Genomic DNA, 24157 nt, shown 5'->3' with positions numbered 1-24157 from the left:
CCCCCTAGCGATGCTGCTGCGCGCCGGAGGCGCGTCGACATTTTCGGGGGGGGGGGGGGGGGGGTGGCCTAATTTGGGGCGTGGCCTATAATCGCTGCTCTCCCGCGAGGCCACGCCCCCATTTTGCCGCTATGGGGGCATGAGCGTTTATTCCCCGCTGCTTAGTTAGCAGCTGACAGGGGGGACCGACCAAATGACGCCTTGTCCCTGGCGCCGGAGACCCCCCCCTCCCCGCACAGTCCTCTCACCGTCGCAGCCGCATCTTACTTTGACTTCATCCGTCTCCTACTAACGCTGCGGCGGGAAGCGCTGATGACTTCAAAAAGACTTGCCGGACGCTGATTGGCTGAATTCAGCCAATCAGCGTCCGGCAAGTCTTTTCGAAGTCATCAGAGCTTCCTGCAGCCGCGCTAGTAGGAGATGGACGGAGTCAAAGTAACATGCCCGCTGCTACAGCGTCCACATACACCGGACCTCACAGCGCCCCTCACCTCCAGCGCCCGGTGCGCGTGACCCCCCAGCCCCCCCCTAGTTACGGCCCTGACCATAGGTCCTTGCTACACAACAAGTAATGAAGGATGGAGAGACATAAGCTCTGTCCTTCCTTTACATATAACTAGATCACTAGCATTATCGTCTGATTGGCTGTGCAGCAGGGCTGAACCGCGGAGACACACATATTGGCTGTACACACTGAGCGATCCGGCCGATATGTTGTTCCGATGTGGAGGGAAATTACATATTGGGCTGATATCACCCCAGTGAATCAAGTGAAATAATTAGCTCCACCTGTGGATATTTTAAATCACCCCAGTGTGTACCTGGCTTATGATGGTTTCACTAAAGCTACCACAAACAGAAATTTCTATACATTGGTTGTTATCGAACCATCTAATATTTCCCGAGGTGACAGTGTGTAATGCTAAGGCTGGGGCCACACTTGCACAGTGTGGGGATGATTTGCCATATCAGAACAAGTTATGTGCATTGTGCAGTGTATATGTATGATTGGTTGCTCCCATGGGTCACATGTGACATTGGCAGAGCTGTACCCTTATCCAGAAGATATGGCCTGGGACAGAGTAATGAAGGACAGAACAAGTGACCCCACTGACGAAGTCGATGATGAAATGCGTAGGGCGTCGCCAGCGTGACGTGTATCCCCTGGTGAGCTGTCCTGGGAGCCGGGGAACATCAAGCCCTGCTGTGTTTGACTGTGCCGGCGGTCGGAGGATGCAGGCAGGAGGGTCCGTGAGTGACATGCTTAGCGGTAATAGCGGGTTCCAGATGCAGCCTTGCCAGTGGGATTTCTGTTGTATCATGTGGTAACCAGACCACTCCTGATGATAGTTCTGGAATGAGTACCGTACACAGGGGTAGATTTATTAACCCCTTCCCGACATTTGACGTACATTTACGTCATGGCCGGGATGTACTTCCCGACACATGGCATAAATGTACGTCATGACTTTAAACTGTCACTGCGTCTCGAGACGCAGTGACAGAGGGACGATGTCTGCTGTCCCTGACAGCAGACATGTCCCTGCATGCCCAGGGGGGGCTGCGATGTCGCCCCTCCGTCGGCGATCGCTGTGATTGGCTGTTCAGTGTGAACAGCCAATTACAGCGTTTTCCTGTGTTACCAGCGAATCAGACGCTCGGTAACACAGGTGTCAATCACCGCCGGGCGTCAGGGGGCATGAGGGGGTCATCGGTGACGATGACACCTCACCCCACCCTCACCCCACCTGCCCCCAAGGCTGTGATTGGTCCGTGGGACCCACGGACCAATCACAGCCAAGGCGCGACATTTAAACTAACGGTGACTGCGCTGCAGACGCCATTCCGGTCTGGAGTAGCGTGCAGAGCGGTCACCGTGCCTATCTGCCGTGATACTGACCTGATCCTTGCTAATACTTACCTGATCCTTGCAAATACCTTACCTGATCACTTGATCACTGCTGGACGCTTCCTGGATCTGACTTCCTGAGACTTCCTGCTGCTGCTGCAGTGTGATAGAGAGATAGAGAGATAGAGAGAGAGAGATAGAGAGAGATAGAGAGATAGTGACAGAGAGAGCTATATTTTGTGTCTGCTACCCCCCCTTTTTGGGGGTGCAGGGTTTTTTTATATATAAATAACTGTCACTGCTGCTGCAGTGTCATAGTGATAGATAGTGAGAGATAGTGATAGATAGTGAGAGATAGAGAGATTTGTGTCTGCTACCCCCCCTTTTTGGGGGTGCAGGTTTTTTTTTTTATATATATATAACTGTCAGTGCTGCTGCTGCAGTGTCATAGTGATAGATAGTGATAGATAGTGAGAGATAGAGAGATAGAGAGAGATAGTGACAGAGAGTGATAGAGAGTGTATATTTTGTGTCTGCTACCCCCCCTTTTTGGGGGTGCAGGTTTTTTTTTATACATATAACTGTCAGTGCTGCTGCTGCAGTGTGATAGATAGTGATAGATAGTGATAGATAGTGAGAGATAGAGAGAGATAGAGAGAGATAGTGACAGAGAGTGATAGAGAGTGTATATTTTGTGTCTGCTACCCCCGCCTTTTGTGCTGATCACCATATCTGAGGTGATCAGCAACTTTTTGGGGGCGCAGAGGTTTTTTTTTTTTATATATACCTGTCAGTTGCTGCCAGTTGCACCAAAGGTTGTGCACCTGCTGCCCCTCACTGGTAATCAGTGTCGCATCACTGATCACCTTTTTTTTTTTTTTGTGGGTGCTGTGTGGTCTTTTTTAAATTTTTTTTTTACACACACTGTGATTTTGTGGGTGTCCTGTGGCCACTGTGCGCTGATCAGTGACGTACATCACTGATCAGCTTTTTCGGCACAGGGTTGATCTATTTTTTTTTTTTTTTGATCAAATTCCTGTTGCCTTTGAGCGCTGTTCAGTGACAGACGTTACTGACCAACATCTGTGCTCAATTTTTGGCGCAGGACCTTTTTTTGTTTGTTTTTTTAACCCCTTCAATTTTTTTTTTTTTAACCCCTTCAATTTTTTTTTTTTAACCCCTTCAATTTTTTTTTTTTTTAACCCCTTCAATTTTTTTTTTTGGTATAAAGTATTTTTTTTTTCTGCACTACATACACATTACACACTACATTCCCCCCAGGTTGAAATAAAGTTTGTACCCCCCCCCTACACTATACACGTGTTGAAACATTTCACTACCAGTAACACAAAAATAAAAATGGCATCCCAAATGTCATCCCAAATGTCATCCCAAATGTCATCCCAGTCATCCAGAAGAATGTATTCAGTGGAGGAGGCATATGCCATGCTTGCTTCTGACTCTGACACAGCCAGTGATGCAAGCGGGGAATTTGAAGGATTCGCCTTAAGCTCCTCTTCCTCCTCTGGTGATGAGGGACCCCCTCAAAGACGTCCCCGTAGAGCAGCTGAGACCCCCCCCCCAATAATTGATCTCGTATGGACCCCACCACCAGACAATTTTGAGCCCCAGGTTCCTGAGTTTTTGGCCATGCCAGGAATCCAATTTGATTCCACAGGTCTCAGAGAAATTGACTTTTTCAAATTATTTTTCTCTGATGATTTTATAAATTTAATGGTGGACCAAACTAATTTATATGCCCAGCAGTTTATTGCTCAAAACCCCACGTCATCATTTGCTAGGTGGACCCCTGTAGATGCAGTAGAGATGATGACGTTTTGGGGTCTGGTGTTTCATATGGGCATAGTAAAAAAGCCAGAAATTAGGCAATATTGGAGTACAGATGTTCTGTACAGCACCCCATTTTACCGTATGGCCATGCCCCGGGCTCGATTTGAGACGATCCTTAAATTTTTGCATTACAACGATAATGCACAGTGCCCACCCAGAGATGATCCCACCTTTGACCGGCTATTCAAAGTCAGGCCGGTCATTGATCATTTCAGTGCCAAATTTGAAGACATGTACATCCCAGATAAATTCATTTGCATAGACGAGTCCCTTATACATTTTAAAGGAAGGGTTAAATTCCGCCAGTACCTTCCCAGTAAGAGGGCAAGGTATGGCATAAAAATGTATAAGCTGTGTGAAAGCACCTCAGGGTACACTCACAGGTTTAGGGTATATGAAGGGAAGGATTCAAGAATTGAACCGCCAGAATGCCCCCCCTCCCTCGTAGGTGTTAGTGGAAAAATTGTCTGGGATTTAGTGCACCCCTTCCTGGATAAAGGTTATCACCTCTATGTGGATAACTTTTACACCAGCATCCCCCTGTTTAAGGCCCTTGGTTCAAGAGGTACAGCAGCTTGCGGTACTGTGCGCAAGAACCAAAGAGGCCTCCCAAAAACGCACATTGCCCAAGTAATGAGAAGGGGTGAAAGCAGGGGAATATGCACCGAAAATATGTTGTTGGTCAAATATAAGGACAAGAGGGATGTCCTTATACTGACAACAATTCACGGAGACAGTACCACCTCCGTCCCTGTACGAGGTACCAGTACCCACACCTCAAAACCTAATTGTATCCTGGATTACAATAGGTACATGGGCGGAGTGGATCTTTCAGATCAGGTACTGAAGCCGTACAGTGCCCTGCGGAAAACAAAAATCTGGTACAAGAAGCTGGCCGTGTATATCATCCAGATGGCACTGTATAACGCTTACGTGCTATTCCGTTCTACCGGCCAGAGGGGGACATTTATGCACTTTCAAGAGGAAGTCATAAAGGGCCTAATATTTGGGAACCAGCAGGCAGAGGGCCCCAGTACTTCTAGTACTGGCCCCCGTATTGTACCAGGGCAGCATTTTCCTGATGAAATCCCCTCCACTGGAAAAAAGGGCAGGACACAAAAAAGGTGCAAAGTTTGCTATAAAAAGGGAATAAGAAAGCAAACTATTTTCCAGTGTGACACTTGCCCCGACAAACCCGGCCTATGTATAAAGGAGTGTTTTAAAATATACCACACATCTATGGATTATTAGGTTCATAATTTCACCGTGCTTCGGGGGTCTTGCTAATGCCACATAGCACCCACCATTCATTCCACCAGAATCTGAGCCGCAAAATCCAAAAATCACTCCTTCCCTTCTGAGTCCTGCCATGCACCCAACTGGTATTTTTTGGTCACATGTGAGGCATTGCCGTACTCGGGAGAAATTGGGGCACAGATTTTGGGGTGCTTTTTCTCCTTCATACCTTTTGAAAATGAAAAATTTTGAGCCAGAACTGCATTTTTGTGTAAAAAAATGTAATTTTTCATTTTCACTGCCCACTTGTATCAAAATTGGTGAAACCCCTGGGGGTTTGAAATGTACACTATACCCCTAGATGAATTCCCTGAGGGGTCTAGTTTGCAAAATGGGGTCACTTGTGGGGGGGTTCCACTGTATTGGTGCTTTGGGGGTCTTGCTAATGCGACATAGCACCCACCATCATTCCACCAGAATTTGTGCTGCAAAATCCAAATATCACTCCTTCCCTTCTGAGTCCTGCCACTTTTTGGTCACACATGAGGCATTGCCGTACTCGGGAGAAATTGGGGCATAGATTTTGGGGTGCTTTTTCTCCTTCATACCTTTTGAAAATGAAAAATTTTGAGCCAGAACTGCATTTTTGTGTAAAAAAATGTAATTTTTCATTTTCACTGCCCACTTGTATCAAAATTGGTGAAACCCCTGGGGGTTTGAAATGTACACTATACCCCTAGATGAATTCCCTGAGGGGTGTACTTTGCAAAATGGGGTGACTTGTGGGGGGGTTCCACTGTATTGGTGCAACATAGCACCCACCATTCATTCCACCAAAATCTGTGCTGCAAAATCCAAAAATCACTCCTTCCCTTCTGAGTCCTGCCATGAACCCAACTGGTATTTTTTGGTCACATGTGAGGCATTGCTGTACTCGGGAGAAATTGGGGCACAGATTTTGGGGTGCTTTTTCTCCTTCATACCTTCTGAAAATGAAAAATTTTGAGCCAGAACTGCATTTTTGTGTAAAAAATGTAATTTTTCATTTTCACTGCCCACTTGTATCAAAATTGGTGAAACCCCTGGGGGTTTGAAATGTACACTATACCCCTAGATGAATTCCCTGAGGGGTGTAGTTTGCAAAATGGGGTCACTTTTGGGGGGGTTCCACTGTATTGTTGCTTGGGGGGTCTTACTAATGCGACATAGCTCCCACCAAAATTCCACCAGAATCTGAGCTGCAAAATCCAAAAATCACTCCTTCCCTTCTGAGTCCTGCCATGCACCCAACTGGTATTTTTTGGTCACATGTGAGGCATTGCCGTACTCGGGAGAAATTGGGGCACAGATTTTGGGGTGCTTTTTCTCCTTCATACCTTTTGAAAATGAAAAATTTTGAGCCAGAACTGCATTTTTGTGTAAAAAAATGTAATTTTTCATTTTCACTGCCCACTTGTATCAAAATTGGTGAAACCCCTGGGGGTTTGAAATGTACACTATACCCCTAGATGAATTCCCTGAGGGGTGTAGTTTGCAAAATGGGGTCACTTGTGGGGGGGTTCCACTGTATTGGTGCTTGGGGGGTCTTGCTAATGCGACATAGCACCCACCAAAATTCCACCAGAATCTGAGCTGCAAAATCCAAAAATCACTCCTTCCCTTCTGAGTCCTGCCATGCACCCAACTGGTATTTTTTGGTCACATGTGAGGCATTGCCGTACTCGGGAGAAATTGGGGCACAGATTTTGGGGTGCTTTTTCTCCTTCATACCTTTTGAAAATGAAAAATTTTGAGCCAGAACTGCATTTTTGTGTAAAAAAATGTAATTTTTCATTTTCACTGCCCACTTGTATCAAAATTGGTAAAACCCCTGGGGGTTTGAAATGTACACTATACCCCTAGATGAATTCCCTGAGGGGTGTAGTTTGCAAAATGGGGTCACTTGTGGGGGGGTTCCACTGTATTGGTGCTTGGGGGGTCTTGCTAATGCGACATAGCACCCACCAAAATTCCACCAGAATCTGAGCTGCAAAATCCAAAAATCACTCCTTCCCTTCTGAGTCCTGCCATGCACCCAACTGGTATTTTTTGGTCACATGTGAGGCATTGCCGTACTCGGGAGAAATTGGGGCACAGATTTTGGGGTGCTTTTTCTCCTTCATACCTTCTGAAAATGAAAAATTTTGAGCCAGAACTGCATTTTTGTGTAAAAAAATGTAATTTTTCATTTTCACTGCCCACTTGTATCAAAATTGGTGAAACCCCTGGGGGTTTGAAATGTACACTATACCCCTAGATGAATTCCCTGAGGGGTGTACTTTGCAAAATGGGGTGACTTGTGGGGGGGTTCCACTGTATTGGTGCAACATAGCACCCACCATTCATTCCACCAAAATCTGTGCTGCAAAATCCAAAAATCACTCCTTCCCTTCTGAGTCCTGCCATGCACCCAACTGGTATTTTTTGGTCACATGTGAGGCATTGCCGTACTCGGGAGAAATTGGGGCACAGATTTTGGGGTGCTTTTTCTCCTTCATACCTTTTGAAAATGAAAAATTTTGAGCCAGAACTGCATTTTTGTGTAAAAAAATGTAATTTTTCATTTTCACTGCCCACTTGTATCAAAATTGGTGAAACCCCTGGGGGTTTGAAATGTACACTATACCCCTAGATGAATTCCCTGAGGGGTGTACTTTGCAAAATGGGGTGACTTGTGGGGGGGTTCCACTGTATTGGTGCTTGGGGGGTCTTGCTAATGCGACATAGCACCCACCAAAATTCCACCAGAATCTGAGCTGCAAAATCCAAAAATCACTCCTTCCCTTCTGAGTCCTGCCATGCACCCAAATGGTATTTTTTGGTCACATGTGAGGCATTGCCGTACTCGGGAGAAATTGGGGCACAGATTTTGGGGTGCTTTTTCTCCTTCATACCTTCTGAAAATGAAAAATTTTGAGCCAAAACTGCATTTTTGTGTAAAAAATGTAATTTTTCATTTTCACTGCCCAGTTGTATCAAAATTGGTGAAACCCCTGGGGGTTTGAAATGTACACTATACCCCTAGATGAATTCCCTGAGAGGTGTAGTTTGCAAAATGGGGTCACTTGTGGGGGGGTTCCTAAATTTTAGAATCTTATGGTGCCTAGAAACCTACATGGTGCCTAAAAAATAATCTCATAAAAAGGAGGCTCCAAAATCAAGTAGGTGCTCCTTCTATTATGAAGCCTGTGGTTTGGTCAACGTGCACACTAGGGCCACATATAGGATATTTATGAAAACAAAAGAATTGGGGGAATCAATTTTTAGTCACATTTCTCTAGTAAAATGTACTGTGTTCCTTAGAAAAATGTATTAAAATTGCAAATCTGCAAAAAAAATGAAATTTTGAAATTTCACCTACACTTTTTTTTAATTCCTGTGAAACACCTAAAGGGTTAACAAACTTCCAAAATGCTGTTTTGAATACTGTGAGGGGTGCAGTTTTTGAAATGGTATCATTTATGGGGGTGTCTCACATACAAGTCCCTCAAAGTCACATCAGAACTGAACTGGTCCCTAAAAAAATCAGTGTTTGAAATTTTCTTGAAAATTTGAGAATTTGCTATTCATATTGTAAGCCTCCTAGTGTCCAAAAAAATTAAAAGGAAGTTGAAATAATGATGGAAACATAAAGTAGACATATGGTCTATGTTAGTTATTAACTATTTTGAGTGGTATGATTATTTGTCTCACAAGCAGAAAATTTAACATTTTGCAAATTGCAAAATTTTCCATTTTTTCACGACATTTTGGTATTTTTCACAAAAAAACACAGACTGTATCGACCCAAATTTACCACTAATTTGAAGTACAATGTGTCACGAAAAAACAATCTCAAAATCACTGGGATAAGTAAAAGCAAAAAAAAGTTATCCCCACTTAAGTGAGACATGTCAGATTTGAAAAAAAGGGCTCTGTCAGGAACGCAAAAACTGGCTCTGTCAGGAAGGGGTTAAGCTCGGTGAAGTGATAAAGTGTCTGGTTTTTATCACCGGCCAATCAGCTCCTAACTGTCATTTTTCAAACCAAGCCTGTAACTTCACAGTTAGGAGCTGATTGGCCGGTGATAAAAAACAGACACTTTATCACTTCACCGAGCTTAATACTGTAAATCTGCCCCACAGTTGTCTTATTGAATTGTAACGATTTAAAAAAAAAAAAAAAAAAAGTTACTGCACTATTGCGCCCCCTTTGTTTATCCTCTTCTCTCTCGCTCTCTATATATAGTCTTGTGTCTCTGTAACACTGCCATTTGTTGGCAGCGAGTGAAACTACATCTCTTTCTCTCTCACACATGCACACACACAGAAGCTATCACAAGGTAGCAGACTACCTTTCAAAGCCTTATATCAGGGTTGCCTACCTGCCCCTCTCCTTCAGGGAAAACATGCTCTGTTCCTGGGCTTCCCTGGTAATGTAGGATTGCCATCACCTGTGGGGAGCTAGGTCATTGATAAGAAAGTTGTTTCACCACAGGTGATGGCAATTATACATTACCAGGGAAGTCCAGGAACAGAGCAATTTCTCCCTCATGGAGAGGGTCAGGTAGGCAATCCTGAATGTATGTGTCCCAAATAACAATGATATGATGGCAAGCCTTCATATATTTATACTATACTTGTACCTTCACACATGACCAATTTGGGTATGGATTGTTAGGTCGACAAGATTTAGGTCAATTCATGAAAAAGGTTGACATGAGTTTTTTTTTTTACAGTTTTTCTACATACTGTCAACATAATGACCGGATACCCTTCATTCCTGGAGGGACACAATGTTTCTGGACTTCCCTCTTTATTCATGGTTGCCATTACCTGTGTTGTACTACTTCACAGGTTCTCAAAGTCGGTCCTCAGGACCCCACACAGTGCATGTTTTCCAGGTCTCCTCACAGAATCAAGTGAAATAATTAGCTCCACCTGTGGATATTTTAAAATGTGTCAATGAGTGATGAGTGCACCTGCCGGGCGACCTGGAAAACTTGAACTGTGTGGGGTCCATGCGGACCGAGTTTGAGAACCACTGTACTAGATAATTAATAAGAAAGGTGTCTCACCACAGGGGATGGTAATCATATATGATAATAATATTAATAATAATGATATTTATATAGCGCATTTCTCCCAATAGAACTCAAAATATATGAAGAGGGAAGCCCAGGAATAGAGCATTGTGTCCCTATTAGAGAGGGTCATGTTGGGAGGTATGTATATATAGGAGACGGGTCCTCACTCCCCATTCTCCAGTGCTGGAGGGCTGAGAAAGCTGCACATCATCATCTCCTTCCCAGGCCGGGCCCTCCCCCTGTGCACACAGAGCCGCGCCTTCACTACTAAACACTGAAAGTTGCTGCATCTTCCTGGGCTACTTGTTTGCAGGATCATGGCTGGTAAGTCCTGTGCTGAGGTTTGTGTGTAGGAGTGGGCTGGGCTGCTTGTATAGGTCCTTAGCTGGAGAGGATACTTAATATCTGCAGCTTAGGAAGGAAGGACGTTCTAGCAACACACACAGCCAGGGGTCTTATTACAAGTCTCTCCTTACAGGCATTATGCTAGATGTTATAACGCTTCGGTACTTTGTATTATATAATATGATACTACGACAGAGGTTCTGCATCGCTGCTGTACAGTCTATACGGAACCATGCTGCAGTAGTATATACATTTAGTCCTGCAAAGTGTACCCGTGAGCTGTGGAAAAATGTTATACCTAATACATATGGCGGGGCTTATATTAACCCTTTAAGTGCCAGCATTGCTGTAAGCGGTCCTCCAAAAAATGTCATCATCGCTCACAGCGACTGTTCTTTTGTTGGGTGCAATATTTACCTAAACTTCAGTTCCTTGACTTAGTTGTATTTATTTCTACTAAAAGAACAATCGCTGTGCGCGACCAGCGCCACCATCAGGGGGGTGCTATGGGGACAACAGACAGAGGGTAGGGGGCCTAGTCTATCCCTGCAGCCTGCATGGCCACCAGGACTCCCTAGCAAGAATGCCGGGAGCCCGCACAGCCCCCCCCCCCCGTGCTTTCTGAGTTTGTCAGTCGCGGTCCCCGCAATATCCTATGGCAGCCCTGCGAGCGGTCGATTGAGGATCGCTCACCGCAATGTTGGCACGCAAAGGGTTAAACCGACAAACCCCATATTACTTGTTACGTATTATATTTGTAATTATATTAAACATATATACTATGCTATGTCCATATTCAGATTCGACATGCAGTCAAATATGATGTTATTGTCCGTGACTGCATGGGGTCCCTGTGATGTCACTGAACGATATCAATGTTTTTAACACACAGATCGTATGTTTCGCAGCACCGCAGATATTGTTAAGTATATTGGTGGGGCTGCATATTGTAGAATGTGTACGGGGCATTGGGCTGGGCATATGCTCTACAATTATCTGGCAAACCATCTGTCCAATCTAATTGCAATAAAAATCTGGTAATGTATGTGAGAAAATGACCATTTGCTTTCAAAGGGCAGGATGTATCATCATACATCGCTGCAATGCCAGCGCATATGTACTAACATATGCGGCTGGCATCGAGGTGCGGTGACTGAGGCCCCCCGCGATTCCCGTACTGTGGTGTGCTGGGGGTCTCCATTACCTCCCAGCCGCCTACTGCTCCCTTCACACCGGGACAGCTCAGCGTGGCTGTCCCCGGCGCCCCCCCCCAGGGTGTGGTAAAACAGGGGTTTTACCGCATTTTCAGCTTAATACATCCCGCCCACACACTGAAAAACCGACAAAGACTACTGTTCAGACAAAGTGGTTAAAAACATGGGTAGGTATCTACCCTCCTCCCCAGCCATCTGGCTAGGCATGCTGGGATCTGTAGTCTTACCACGGCTAGAGTGCACTGTTGCATGTAAATCTTCACTGTCACATTTTTTAATAGAACTAGATCAGTGGTTCTCAAACTCGGTCCTCAGGACCCCACACAGTTCGCGTTTTCCAGGTCTCCTGGTAGGTGTACAGGTGCATTCATTATTCCAGGGTTGCCGACCCACCCGGAATTTGCTGGAGTCTCCCAAAAATCTCCGGAGAGGATTTTTTGAAAGTCGGCAACCCTGCATTATTCATTGACACATTTTAATAGATCCACAGGTGGCGCTACTGTAATTATTTAACTTGTGATTCTGTGAGGAGACCTGGAAAACATGCACTGTGTGGGGCCCTGAGGACCGAGTTTGAGAACCTATGAACTTAATGTATGATATTGTTCACACTTCTTGCATGGAACATACAAGTGGGTAACAGGGCTGTATATAGAGGCACGGTGCCACCTGTGTATAGGGACACCTGGTAGCACTACCGCTTCCTGCCAATACAGAAATGTCTATATAAACAAAGGGCTGCGATTTCGCTGTTTATAACAATTGTTGAGATTTAAAACATTCTATCCTGTGTATACAGGGTGTAATGCGCACGATAGCTATAGGATACTACAAAGGATTTGTGCATGCCTGTACAGCTACACTGACTGTATATACTGGTTGTAATTGTTAGCCTTTTAATCCATGTATTTATGCCATGTTTATTTTGTTGCCCTGGGAGAGGATACAGGCATGATGCCATCACCCGCCGACGCAATGCGTGCCCCCCCCCCCCCCCCCACCCTCCATGTCTTACGCCCTCCTCCACCGGCAGACGTGTTCTAATCTATGTGGATGCTAAATATTGCACAGGGCAAAAACTCTTCAAAAACTGAGCTCCTCAATCTATGTACAAAAGTATACAGATCCCATTGTGTTTGTACTTAATCCATGCCAGAATGCTGTTTATATTACATGTAGTCACACCCCAGTTACCTTTATACAACTTTTGGCAATACAATTCCCCTTTTTACTTAATTTCTGCCACCTGCTTCCCCAGTCTGCAGAGGACACTGCCTTCCTGTGGGCCGAGTACAGCTGCCCTACAGCCCAGGGTCACTTCTGTTTCAGCGGTCAATTGGGGGGGGGAGATTATGAGCATTACATAGGAGACTATGGGGGCTGTGTGTATGTGGGGGGGCTGTAACTTGGGGTGATTCTAGTTAGTTTGCAAAGCACATTTGGTTTGCTAATGGACAAAACCATGTACATAGAGTTAGATTGGGTGAGTTATTTTGTTTCTGTGCAGGGTAAATACTGGCTGCTTTATTTTTACACTGCAATTTACACACCCCACCAAAATGTAACTTTCTGTAAGTGACATCAGCCCCACCTGCAGTGCACATGGGTTTGTCCATTAGCAAACCAAGTGTTCTCTGCCAACCAACCTGAATCACCCCTTTAGTGTTCATTCTAGAAGCCTGCATCTTTCAAAACCCGTGCAGTTCCTCTTCCCTGCCAGGCAGGGCCGTCTTAACAGCAGTGTGGGCCCCTGGGCAAAGCAATGCACTGGGGCCCTTACCTATTTTCCCCTCCTAGGGGTGGGGGGTGCTATCAGCAGCAGCTTTGATGTCCCATGGGTGGCAGGAGGTGCTCTATCTTCCATTCAACATGTAGGACCTGGAGCAGTAACTTCTGCTAATTACTCCTTTACTACACTTCTAGGACTTCCAGGGAGGTAGGGGGTGTTTTATACGCAGGGGAGGGTTGGATAATGGAGTGGGCTTAATATTCGTCATTTTCCGATGGAAGGGCAGCTTGTTTGACTGCAGATATCACTATTATCTGGAAATAGATTTCTTAGCCTTCAATAGTATAAAAACCTAGAGTCCCAACTTTCAGGAGGTGCTGGGAACTTGGGGATCAGAGATCAGGAGCCAGAGCAATCCATTGACAAAAATATAAAACTGTACACCAGACGTTTGGAGCTGGAGCAGGGACCGGCTGCTGGAAGGCTGATATCTCTGGTTATGGGCATGATAGAGACAAGCCACTAGTGTTGGCAGAAAGGAGAGAGTCCCAGCTTTTGGAATATACTCTCAGAAAAACAAGTCAGAGAAAACCTGAGAAATATGACTGTGAATTGCAATTAACAGGTAGGATGTGGACTGCTGCTTTGAAGTTGGATATCTCCAGTTCCCCAGGGACGATTTTCAAAATTCTGGTATCCCTGGAAAAAGGGGATCCTCAGCTATCAGCCTAGGGCCCCTATACACCTTGGGCCCCTGGGCAAGTGCCCATTAAGCCCATACGAAAAGACAGCCCTGCTGCCAGGGGTGTTGCTCTCTACTGTGGTGCTTCTAACACATTGTGGTCTGTATTTCAACACTGTTTTACAGTGTGCGTTTTGGGGGCAGGAGGTATATGACGAGCGTTAAATGGGAGACTATGGGGGAGACATTGTGAGTGTGGGGTGTTTGGTGTGTGTATGTGGGGACAAGGTATATGATGAGCATTACAAAGGAGACTATGGGAGCAGTGAGTAGGAAGGAGGTTTATGATGAGCATTACATAGAAGAATAGGGAGGGGGTGGTAAATGCGTGTCCCATTGGATAATATGGGGACACAGTGTTGAGGGGAGAAGGTATATGATGTGTAACATGGGGGGGGGGGGGGTGTGAGGGGGTGAGTATGGAGGCAGTATATGATAAGCCAGTGGTCAGGGAACTGGGGTAATGGACAACTGTGTGTGCTACAGTGCTGAAGTGTACAAGGACCTGACGCAGTGCAGTGAATCGGGCCCTTGTGTATAACACGATTCCCTGCATGATGCCCCAGGCCCTGCCTTCAAGTCCACCCACTTATTCAGTAGAGTCGACCAGTTGCTGCGCCACCTTTACATCGCGCAGTCTGTACTGCCGCTGCGGCTCCAAGTTTCTTTGCCTGGTTCTAGGCTCCTGTCAGGGTATACCCATCTCTAGTCTTTGCGAAGAATTTTCCACTCCAACGAACATAAAAAAAAAAGCAGAGAAATCGATTGGACGATGAAGACTGTATCCAAATTGCTCTGACCTCAAAATACCCCAATATTGATGCTCTCGTATCAAAAATGAAGCAACAGCATTTCTCCAAAACCTGAAGTTTTAGAGTTGAGACTTTAGAATAGATTCAATAAAAATGAATTCAAATAATCATTTGATTTCCTTCCTTTCAAACCAAGGGGGTAACTTTGGCATATCCAAATATATTTTGGGGTAAAAGGTAAAGTAACCTGAACCCTGTGATAAGCATTACATAGGAGAATATGGGGGTAGTGTGAGTAGGGGTGGGGAGGAGGTATATGGTGAGTGTTACATAGGAGAATATGGGGGTAGTGTGAGTAGGGCGGGGGAGGAGGTATATGGTAAGTGTTACATAGGAGAATATGGGGGTAGTGTGAGGGGGGAGGAGGTATATGGTTAGTGTTACATAGGAGAATATGGGGGTAGTGTGAGTAGGGCGGGGGAGGAGGTATATGGTGAGTGTTACATAGGAGAATATGGGGGTAGTGTGAGGGGGGAGGAGGTATATGGTTAGTGTTACATAGGAGAATATGGGGGTAGTGTGAGTAGGGAGGGGGAGGAGGTATATGGTGAGTGTTACATAGGAGAATATGGGGGTAGTGTGAGTAGGGAGGGGGAGGAGGTATATGGTGAGTGTTACATAGGAGAATATGGGGGTAGTGTGAGTAGGGCGGGGGAGGAGGTATATGGTGAGTGTTACATAGGAGAATATGGGGGTAGTGTGAGGGGGGAGGAGGTATATGGTGAGTGTTACATAGGAGAATATGGGGGTAGTGTGAGGGGGGAGGAGGTATATGGTTAGTGTTACATAGGAGAATATGGGGGTAGTGTGAGTAGGGAGGGGGAGGAGGAATATGGTGTGTGTTACATAGGAGAATATGGGGGTAGTGTGAGTAGGGCGGGGGAGGAGGTATATGGTGAGTGTTCCAAAAACACGAGAATAGTCCCACTTGCGCTATAAGGATGGTTCCATCAAACTCCTTTGATAAATCCGATTCTTCTCTCACACTCGATAATGGTATATGGAGAGAGGGAGAAAGAATAATGTATTAATATCCCATGGGGCAAGGATGGTATAATCTCCTCTAACACGTGCAGGACATATGGAGATGGTGTATTCCTTCTCCCTCTCTCCATATACCATTATCGAGTGTGAGAGAAGAATCGGATTTATCAAAGGAGTTTGATGGAACCATCCTTATAGCGCAAGTGGGACTATTCTCGTGTTTTTGGAAGTTGTTGTTGGTGGTTGGGTGACCACCATTATAGACCCCTGCTGCTCAGAAGTACACAGCGCCTTGGTGGAACATTTTTTTTTTTTTTCTGTATATGGTGAGTGTTACATACGAGAATATGGGGGTAGTGTGAGTAGGGAGGGCAAGGAGGTATATGATGAGTATGAAGGTCCCTATACACTTTGCGACAATAGCGTGGCATGCAACGATTATCAGGCAGATTGCAACGCATGCGTTTTGCATGCAATGCGATCCGCAGGCAGTACAAAAAGTATGTGTAGCACATACTTTCCTCTGCCTCCGCCATGGCAGCCATCAAGAATGGGTATCTCCCTGCTGGGTAGTGCTTTGGAAAGGAAAAAAAGACCTCTGGCTCCTATAAGAAGGCTCCTCCTCCGAACACCAGTGTCTTTTTTTCCTTTCCGGGTAGTGCAATGCGTGTGGACACCAGCTCACCTGTGTAGAGACTGTCGCTCCCTGCAGCAGCTCTGGCTTCATGCAGAGGAGGAAGGAGTGTAAACTCCGTAATGCCGAATGCGGGCCCCATGGGGTAGCTATGCGGCGGCGTCCGGGGGGAAGAAAGCGGTGGTCAGGCACGGGTTGTCGGCACACGCTTCTCCTGCCCTGGCTCTGTGCTAAGGGCGGGCGCCGAGTAGTGCGCGCGGCGTGTACACAGAGGAGGCGCGTCATTAGGGCGCGACTTCCGGTACGCGTCAGGTCTTAGGGAAGCCGGCGTTGGTGTCACGCTGATCTGAGGTCTCGGCGGTGCAAGCGTCTGGCCCGCAGCAGTGAGCGTCTAGCAGATCGGGCGTGAGGAAAGCGCTGTAAGGAGGTCAGTACAGCGGCCGGTGTTTGGTTAGTGGTTGTTGCTAAAGCTGTGGTAGGACTTAGGTTGGCTTGTAGCAGTGCTAATAGATGGTGTGTATTGTTACAGGAGCGCACTACTCATAATGGAGGAAGACAGACAGTCGGGTACAAAAACGGGGTGAGCAGCATATGGTGTAGGGTGTCCACAGGGTGTTATGTTGGTAGTGACTGTAGTGACTGGTGATATTTTTTTAGGTCAGAATCTAGTAAGGACAAAGGGAAAAGCAAGCAGAAGAAAGTGGTGCTCAGCAAATGTACAGCATGTGATAAAACGCTGCCGGATAAGCATATAGGAACAGTATGTGAAGGCTGTAAAGCGTCTCAGATGTTTTCCCCGGCTCAAATGTCGAGCTTAGTACAAATGCTAAAAACAGCCCTGGCTGATACTTTCGCACCTAAGGAGGATTCGGGCAAAATGCCCATCAAGCGGAAAAGCTTTGTGTTAAATGAGGATACGGAAGATTTACCGGGTCAGTCTGCCGGCCCTAGTACGCTTGGTGGGGGCTTGGATGATGAAGAGGAGGAGGATCCAGGTCTGGACAGATCGGATTCAGACTTTAATGCCGACATGGTCGACAACCTGTTGGTCCGGATTTATAAGGCATTAGATATTGAGGACAAGCAGGAGGATGTGAGCCTGCAGGAGATGCTTTTTAAAGATAAAAAGCAGAAAACTAAAACGTTTCCCCTGTCCCAAACTCTGAGGGACATAATAACAGAGGAATGGAAACAGCCGGATAAAAGAGTGGCTATTCCGGGGAAGGTTAACAAAATGTACCCCTTTGACAAGGCGCAGGTGCTTTCATGGGAGGAAGCACCGAAGATAGATGCAGCAGTGGCGAGGCTGTCAAAGAAGACGACACTGCCACTAGAAGAGGCCAACGCTTTTAAGGATCCAATGGATCGTAAAATCGAGTTGGGCCTAAGGAAGCAACATCTAATTTCGGGGGCTTCTCTTAAAGCAGCGTCAGCAATGGCGGTAACTTCCAGGATAGTAAGAGGCTGGTGTCAGCAACTCGAGGGAGACATTTTAGACGAACTGGCAAGTTCTGAACTGTTAAAGGTGGTCCAGGATGTGCAGTTGGCAGTGGAATTCATCTGTGAAGCGTCTATGGACGCGGTAAGACTGTCAGCCAGAGCAGGGGCCGCGACAGCTGCAACAAGAAGGGCCCTATGGCTGAAACCATGGGCAGCGGACGTGCAGTCCAAGAATAAACTCCTGTCCATGCCATTTCAAGGGGACTACTTGTTTGGCAAACAATTGGACGAGCTTGTGGCTAAAATATCAGGAGGGAAGTCGGTTTGGCTTCCTCAAGACAAAGGAGGCAGACGAGTACCTCCAGCCAAGTTCGGGAGATTTCAGCCTCAGGACTATAGAGAGTCACGGGCTTATAGACCAGGTAGACCCTATAGAAGGGGATCCTGGGTATCACGGGGCAATTTTCGTGCCCAAAGAAATCGAGACAAATTCTCCTCCAAAAAGGAGTCACAGTGACGTCAGGTCACAAACAGTAGGGGCCAGGTTGCTGAAATTTGCAAGCGTCTGGTCTGGGACCACTGGAGACAAGTGGGTCCAAGAGATAATATCCTCCGGGTACAAAGTGGAGTTCAACAGAGTTCCCGGAGAGTTTTTTGTTCAGTCTCCAATTCCCAAGAACAGGGAAGAGAGAAAAGCCTTAGTGGCAAGTTTGCAAGAAATGCTGGAACAGGAAGTAGTCAGCATTGTGCCAGAAGGGCAAGAATTCCGGGGATGTTTCTCCCGTTTTTTTGTAGTAAAGAAAGCAACAGGAGGGTTTCGTACCATTCTAGATCTGAGGCGACTCAATCAGTTCATAGAGGTGAAACCTTTCAAAATGGACAGTATCAAGTCAGTAATTCTGGATTTAAGTCGGGAAGACTTCATGACGTGTATAGATCTCAAAGACGCCTATTTGCACGTCCCGATTTGCTTAAACCATCGAAAATATCTGAGGTTCAGGCTGATGGGCAAAAGTTACCAGTTCAACGCCCTACCATTTGGGCTGGCGACATCCCCAAGAACATTTTCCAAGGTGCTAGTTGTATTGATAGCCGCACTAAGACAGGCCGGGATAAGATTATTTCCTTACCTCGACGACATTCTAATAGTCGCAGACTCCGAGGAGAAAGCCCAGGAACACACAGACAGAGTGGTGCAGTGTCTGTTGGAGCACGGATGGCTGGTGAATTACAGAAAGAGCCAACTGACCCCCACTCAAGAAATAACATACTTGGGAGTAGTGATAAATACAAGGGAGCAGAAAATCTCCTTAACAGAGGTCAGAAGAGAAAAACTAATTCACCAAGTAAAAAACCTAAAAAGAAGACGCGTTGCATCCTCACGAGACTACATGGAGGTGTTAGGCCTCATGGCATCAGCAATAGAGGTAGTCCCTTGGGCAAGATTCCATACAAGAAAACTGCAGAACTGTTTTCTGTTACAGTGGAACAAAAACTCAAAGGACTTGTCCCAAAAAATAATCCTGTCAACAAGGGCCAGACAGGACTTGGACTGGTGGACAGCAGAAAACAGGCTGACAACAGGAAGATTTTTTGGCACAAGGCCACAGGTTACGCTGACCACGGACGCCAGCGAAACAGGCTGGGGAGCAACCTGCAATTATCAGGTGGCTCAAGGAAGGTGGCAACAAGACTGGAAAGAAGCTCACTCCAATCTGCGAGAAATGGAGGCAGTGGTCAGAGCCTGCAGGTGGTTCCAGACCCAACTACAAGGTGCAGAACTAATCGTGAGGACCGACAACCAGGTGGTAGTGGCCTATGTGAACCGACAGGGAGGCACACGAAGCAGAGCATTGATGGAGGTGGCCACCAAACTGTTCGAGTGGGCAGAAGCTTGGGTTCTAACCATCACGGCAGTTTACCTTGCAGGGAAGGAAAACGTGGTGGCAGACCAATTAAGCAGGGTGGAATGTCTGCCAGGAGAGTGGGGTCTCAACCAAAAGATTTTCGAAGAGCTGGTGCAAAGGTGGGGACGTCCACAGGTAGACCTTATGGCAACGTCAATAAACAAAAAAGTACCCAGATTTTTTGCCAGGTTCTGGGAGCCGTTGGCAGAACAAGTAGACGCCCTGTCGGTGCCCTGGGACATAGAGAGGGCTTATGTTTTTCCCCCGATACCAATAATTCAGAAGTTACTAAAGAAACTGCAGAGGGAAAAGATCGAGGTATTAGCGATCCTACCGTATTGGCCTCGCAGAGCTTGGTTCAATACAGTCCAGAAATTGGCAATAGACGACCCGTGGAGGTTACCCTCGACCAAGGACCTACTGGTACAAGGAGAGGTATGCAAGGAACAGCCGGAATCGTGGAAACTGACGGCTTGGCTGCTGAAGTCAGGAGTCTGAAAGCGAAAGGCTTCAGTGAAGGAGTAGTGGAGACCTTGCTGAAGGCAAGAAAGCCGGTAACCATGAAGATATACTATAGGGTTTGGAAGAAGTATGCGTATTGGGCGAAGGAGAATAAGAAAAATCCTCGCAGTGTGGTCACCATACTTTCTTTCCTGCAAGAAGGATTAAGGATGAATCTCTCCCCGAGTACTCTGAAAGTGCAGGTCTCAGCGATATCTTGCATACTGGATTGGGACATAGCTAAAAACAGATATGTACAAAGATTCATGCAGGCTGTAAGAAGAATTAAACCAAGGGTAAGAAGTCCGGTACCCTCGTGGGACTTGAATCTGGTACTGGGGGTACTAACAGAATCTCCGTTTGAACCACTACAAGAAGTAGCCTTAAAATTTCTGTCGTGGAAAGTATTATTCCTAGTGGCCATGACGTCAGCCCGTAGAATTTCAGAACTCCAAGCATTGTGGATAAAAGAGCCGTATTTCAGAATGTATACGGATAGAGTAGTCTTAAGGACAAACCCGCTGTTTGTACCAAAGGTGGCGTCAGAGTTCCATATCAATCAGGAGATTATATTGCCCACGTTCTGCGCAAATCCGGCGAACAATAAGGAAAGCAGGTTACATTGTCTGGATCTGGTCAGGGCCCTGTCCATTTACAAGCAAAGAACGGCGGAATTCCGTAAAACCGACAATTTATTTATATTATCAGAGGGAGAAAGAAAGGGGCAAAGAGCCTCTAAACAGACTTTATCAAGGTGGATTAAAAGCTGTGTCCGACAAGCATATGTCATAAGACAACAAGAGCCACCAGAAGGTTTTAAAGCACACTCAACGCGGTCAATGGCGTCATCATGGGCAGAGAAAGGATCTGCATCACTGACAGAAATTTGCAAAGCCGCAGGGTGGTCCTCAGCGCACACGTTTACACAGCATTACAGAGTAGACGTCTGGTCTTCCGCAGATGCTAAGTTTGGGAGGAAGATCTTGAGTGCAGCAATAGATTGAAACATGAAGAAACGTTTTATTGAGTTATTCATTATATGGCCGTTGGCCTGTTCCTAAGTTATACGTGAGTATGCCCTCCCTATGAAATACAGTACTGCTTGGGTACGACCCATTCTTGATGGCTGCCATGGCGGAGGCAGAGGAAATACCAGATTATTACCTGGTAATGGGTTTTCCTCTACTCCGCCATGGCAGCGGTATTTCCCTCCCTTGAGTGTAACGCTCAGAAAAGGGGGGTGTATGTGGAATAATGATGTTCCTTTGTTTTAAAGCTGAAGAATATAAGACACTGGTGTTCGGAGGAGGAGCCTTCTTATAGGAGCCAGAGGTCTTTTTTTCCTTTCCAAAGCACTACCCAGCAGGGAGATACCCATTCTTGATGGCTGCCATGGCGGAGTAGAGGAAAACCCATTACCAGGTAATAATCTGGTATTTTTGTACTGTGCGATGCCTGCAGGAGTGCGCATCGCGTCCCATTGCAGGCTTCTCATCGCTACGTGTATGGCAGGCATGTCCAAACTATGGCCCTCCAGCTGTTGTGAAACTACACATCCCAGCATGCCTTGCAACAGTTTTAGCATTCCCTAATAGCAAAACTGTGGCAAGGCATGATGGGACTTCTAGTTTCACAACAGCTGGAGGGCCATAGGGGGTTATTCTAGTCCATTCTTAGTCCATTCTTTCTGACAAAATCCTTCTTGGATGGACAAAACCATGTGCACTGCGGGTGGGGCAGATGTAACTTGTGCAGAGAGAATTAGATTTGGGTGGGGTTTTTCTTCAAAGTGAGATCTATATTGAAGTGTTAAATCATGCAGTCAGTATTTTCCCTGCACAGAAACAAAATAACTCGCCCAAATCTAATTCTCTCTGCACATGTTACATCTACCCCCCTGCAGTGCACATGGTTTTGTCCATCTAAGAAGGATTTTGTCAGAAAGAATGAACTAGAATAAACCCCATAGTTTGGACATGCCTGGTGTATAGGCACCTATACATAGGAGAATATGGTGTGTGTTGGGAGGTGGAGAGGGGGGTGGGGTGGGGGGGGTAAATGAGGCATTAGAAAGCCAGTAGTATAATCTTACATGAAAATGAAGTGTGATTTGCAATGTAAATGACTGCTTAGTAACCGTTGCCAAGGTGTTACTAGGAGCGAGCTCCAACCCTTGGTCTCCACGGAGAGGACTAATTCTTCCACCCAGCGGTACACATAGGGGAGTGTGATACAGAAGGAGTCCCCTACCAGCTGACTGATCTCTATGGGGAATTTCTTCCTTTTATCTCCCAGTTTTGAGACTTTGCAAGGCAGGTTATATAGTTAGAGAATTCGGTCAACCCGCAGCCACATTGCATTTACAATTCATATGCGATTTCTTTCGATGTTCACACTTGCGCCATATGATCCATAGACATGTGCAGTCATTCGATAATTGCTCTCTCTGTGAATTCGCCGATCAGCGATCAACTCTGAATGAGGCCCATGGTAAGCCGCTTGCAGCAGCTCAGCACATGCTATCCTTAAGCAATGTAAATGCAGGAGGAGGCGCGAACCACCGCTACCTGCAATTGTGATCGAACTGCGATGCAAGCACCGTTCAAGAGGAACATCGGTCAGGGGGACATCCTCTGCGACTGTCTATCATTACTCAGACTGCCCGCTTGTATTCCCTGGCCTGGCCACTTAGAGAAAACGGGGTTGGCACGTCCCCATTTCTGGAAATGCTGAGCACATGACAGCTAGCCCTTGTTTAATGTTCCCAAATCTATGATCCCATTAGAATGGCTCCACCTAATCCAGAGTCTCCGCCCCAAGCTTGCTGACTCTTTACTTACCCATTAGAAGACCTACTTCAGACTTGATCGCAAGTCTCAAATGGACATAATCATGGGGTAATTCACACCTGATCACAGGGCCGTGAATGTGCAGCGATCAGGTATACGCTGTTCCGCTATAGTGAAATCCTGTCTGGCGAATGAATGTGCTCGCTGTGTGCTAGGCATACACATCCAATCAAAGACTTTGGAGCTTAGCAAAATTGTCCAAATCTTTGGGTGGGGTGTGTTCAAACCGGTATCTAAACTGCAGTGTAAGAATAAAGCAGCCAGTATTTACCCTGCACAGAAAAATGTAACCCGCCCCAATCTAACTCTCTCTGCACATGTTACATCTGCCCCACCTGCAGTGCAGGGTTGTTTTGTCCTTTTTTGAGAAAAATATGCTTTGCAATCAAGTCGGAATTGGGCCCAGTGAATATGGCGCATACCCAGGTATGGGGGAGGTGCATCCTCTGACAGCAATGACTGTGGCCTGCGGATATGTTATGTTTAGTAGCCGAAAGGAGAAGTTGGGTCCTAGGATTTGTTGCAAGCGACGAGCCCCCTAGCAAATCTGGTTGTACTGAACTGTATGGTCTCAGCTGCTTCATAATCCTTAGACATTCCAGCAAAGGATTCCTGGATAATTGTATAATACTTCTCAGGTGACCTAAATGTTCAGAATGCCTGAACAAATCTGTAGGATTGTTAGATGAGGTCGGATAATACAGCTCCACAGCATCCTAGCATAAAACTGTTCTGACAACCGTAGTCTGCTGGGAAGTATACAGAGGCTTCTGATACAGTGTAGTATGTTCATTTCAGAAATCCTTTACACAATGTCCACCTGACTCGGTCCTCTGCATTTACCCTGATTACCTTGTGAATAATTGCAGTGAGAACTTTTTCACAAATTGATTGACAGTCTGGGCAGTAACGGTGGTGTGTCGCAGCGGTTGTTTAACTAAAAGCATGTTGCAGCTTGCG

General features: G+C 46.2%; 1 protein-coding gene across 1 annotated transcript in view; it reads left to right on the top strand.

Annotated features, from left to right (window-relative positions):
• Positions 1-10208: 10208 nt before the first annotated feature.
• The window catches only part of LOC146046303 (NAD(P)H dehydrogenase [quinone] 1-like), a 31986-nt gene continuing 18037 nt past the window's right edge, over positions 10209-24157 (top strand). The window contains exon 1 of the mRNA XM_083165554.1: positions 10209-10364. Coding sequence (XP_083021680.1) covers positions 10358-10364 — 7 coding nt within the window. The 5' untranslated portion in view covers positions 10209-10357. The remainder of the gene's footprint in view (positions 10365-24157) is intronic.

Source organism: Crinia signifera, chromosome 11 (assembly GCF_055691185.1).
Source record: "Crinia signifera chromosome 11, ASM5569118v1, whole genome shotgun sequence".
NCBI lineage: Eukaryota > Metazoa > Chordata > Amphibia > Anura > Myobatrachidae > Crinia > Crinia signifera.
The sequence above is the reverse complement of the archived record's forward strand: the minus strand, read 5'-3'. Positions and strand labels throughout refer to the sequence as shown.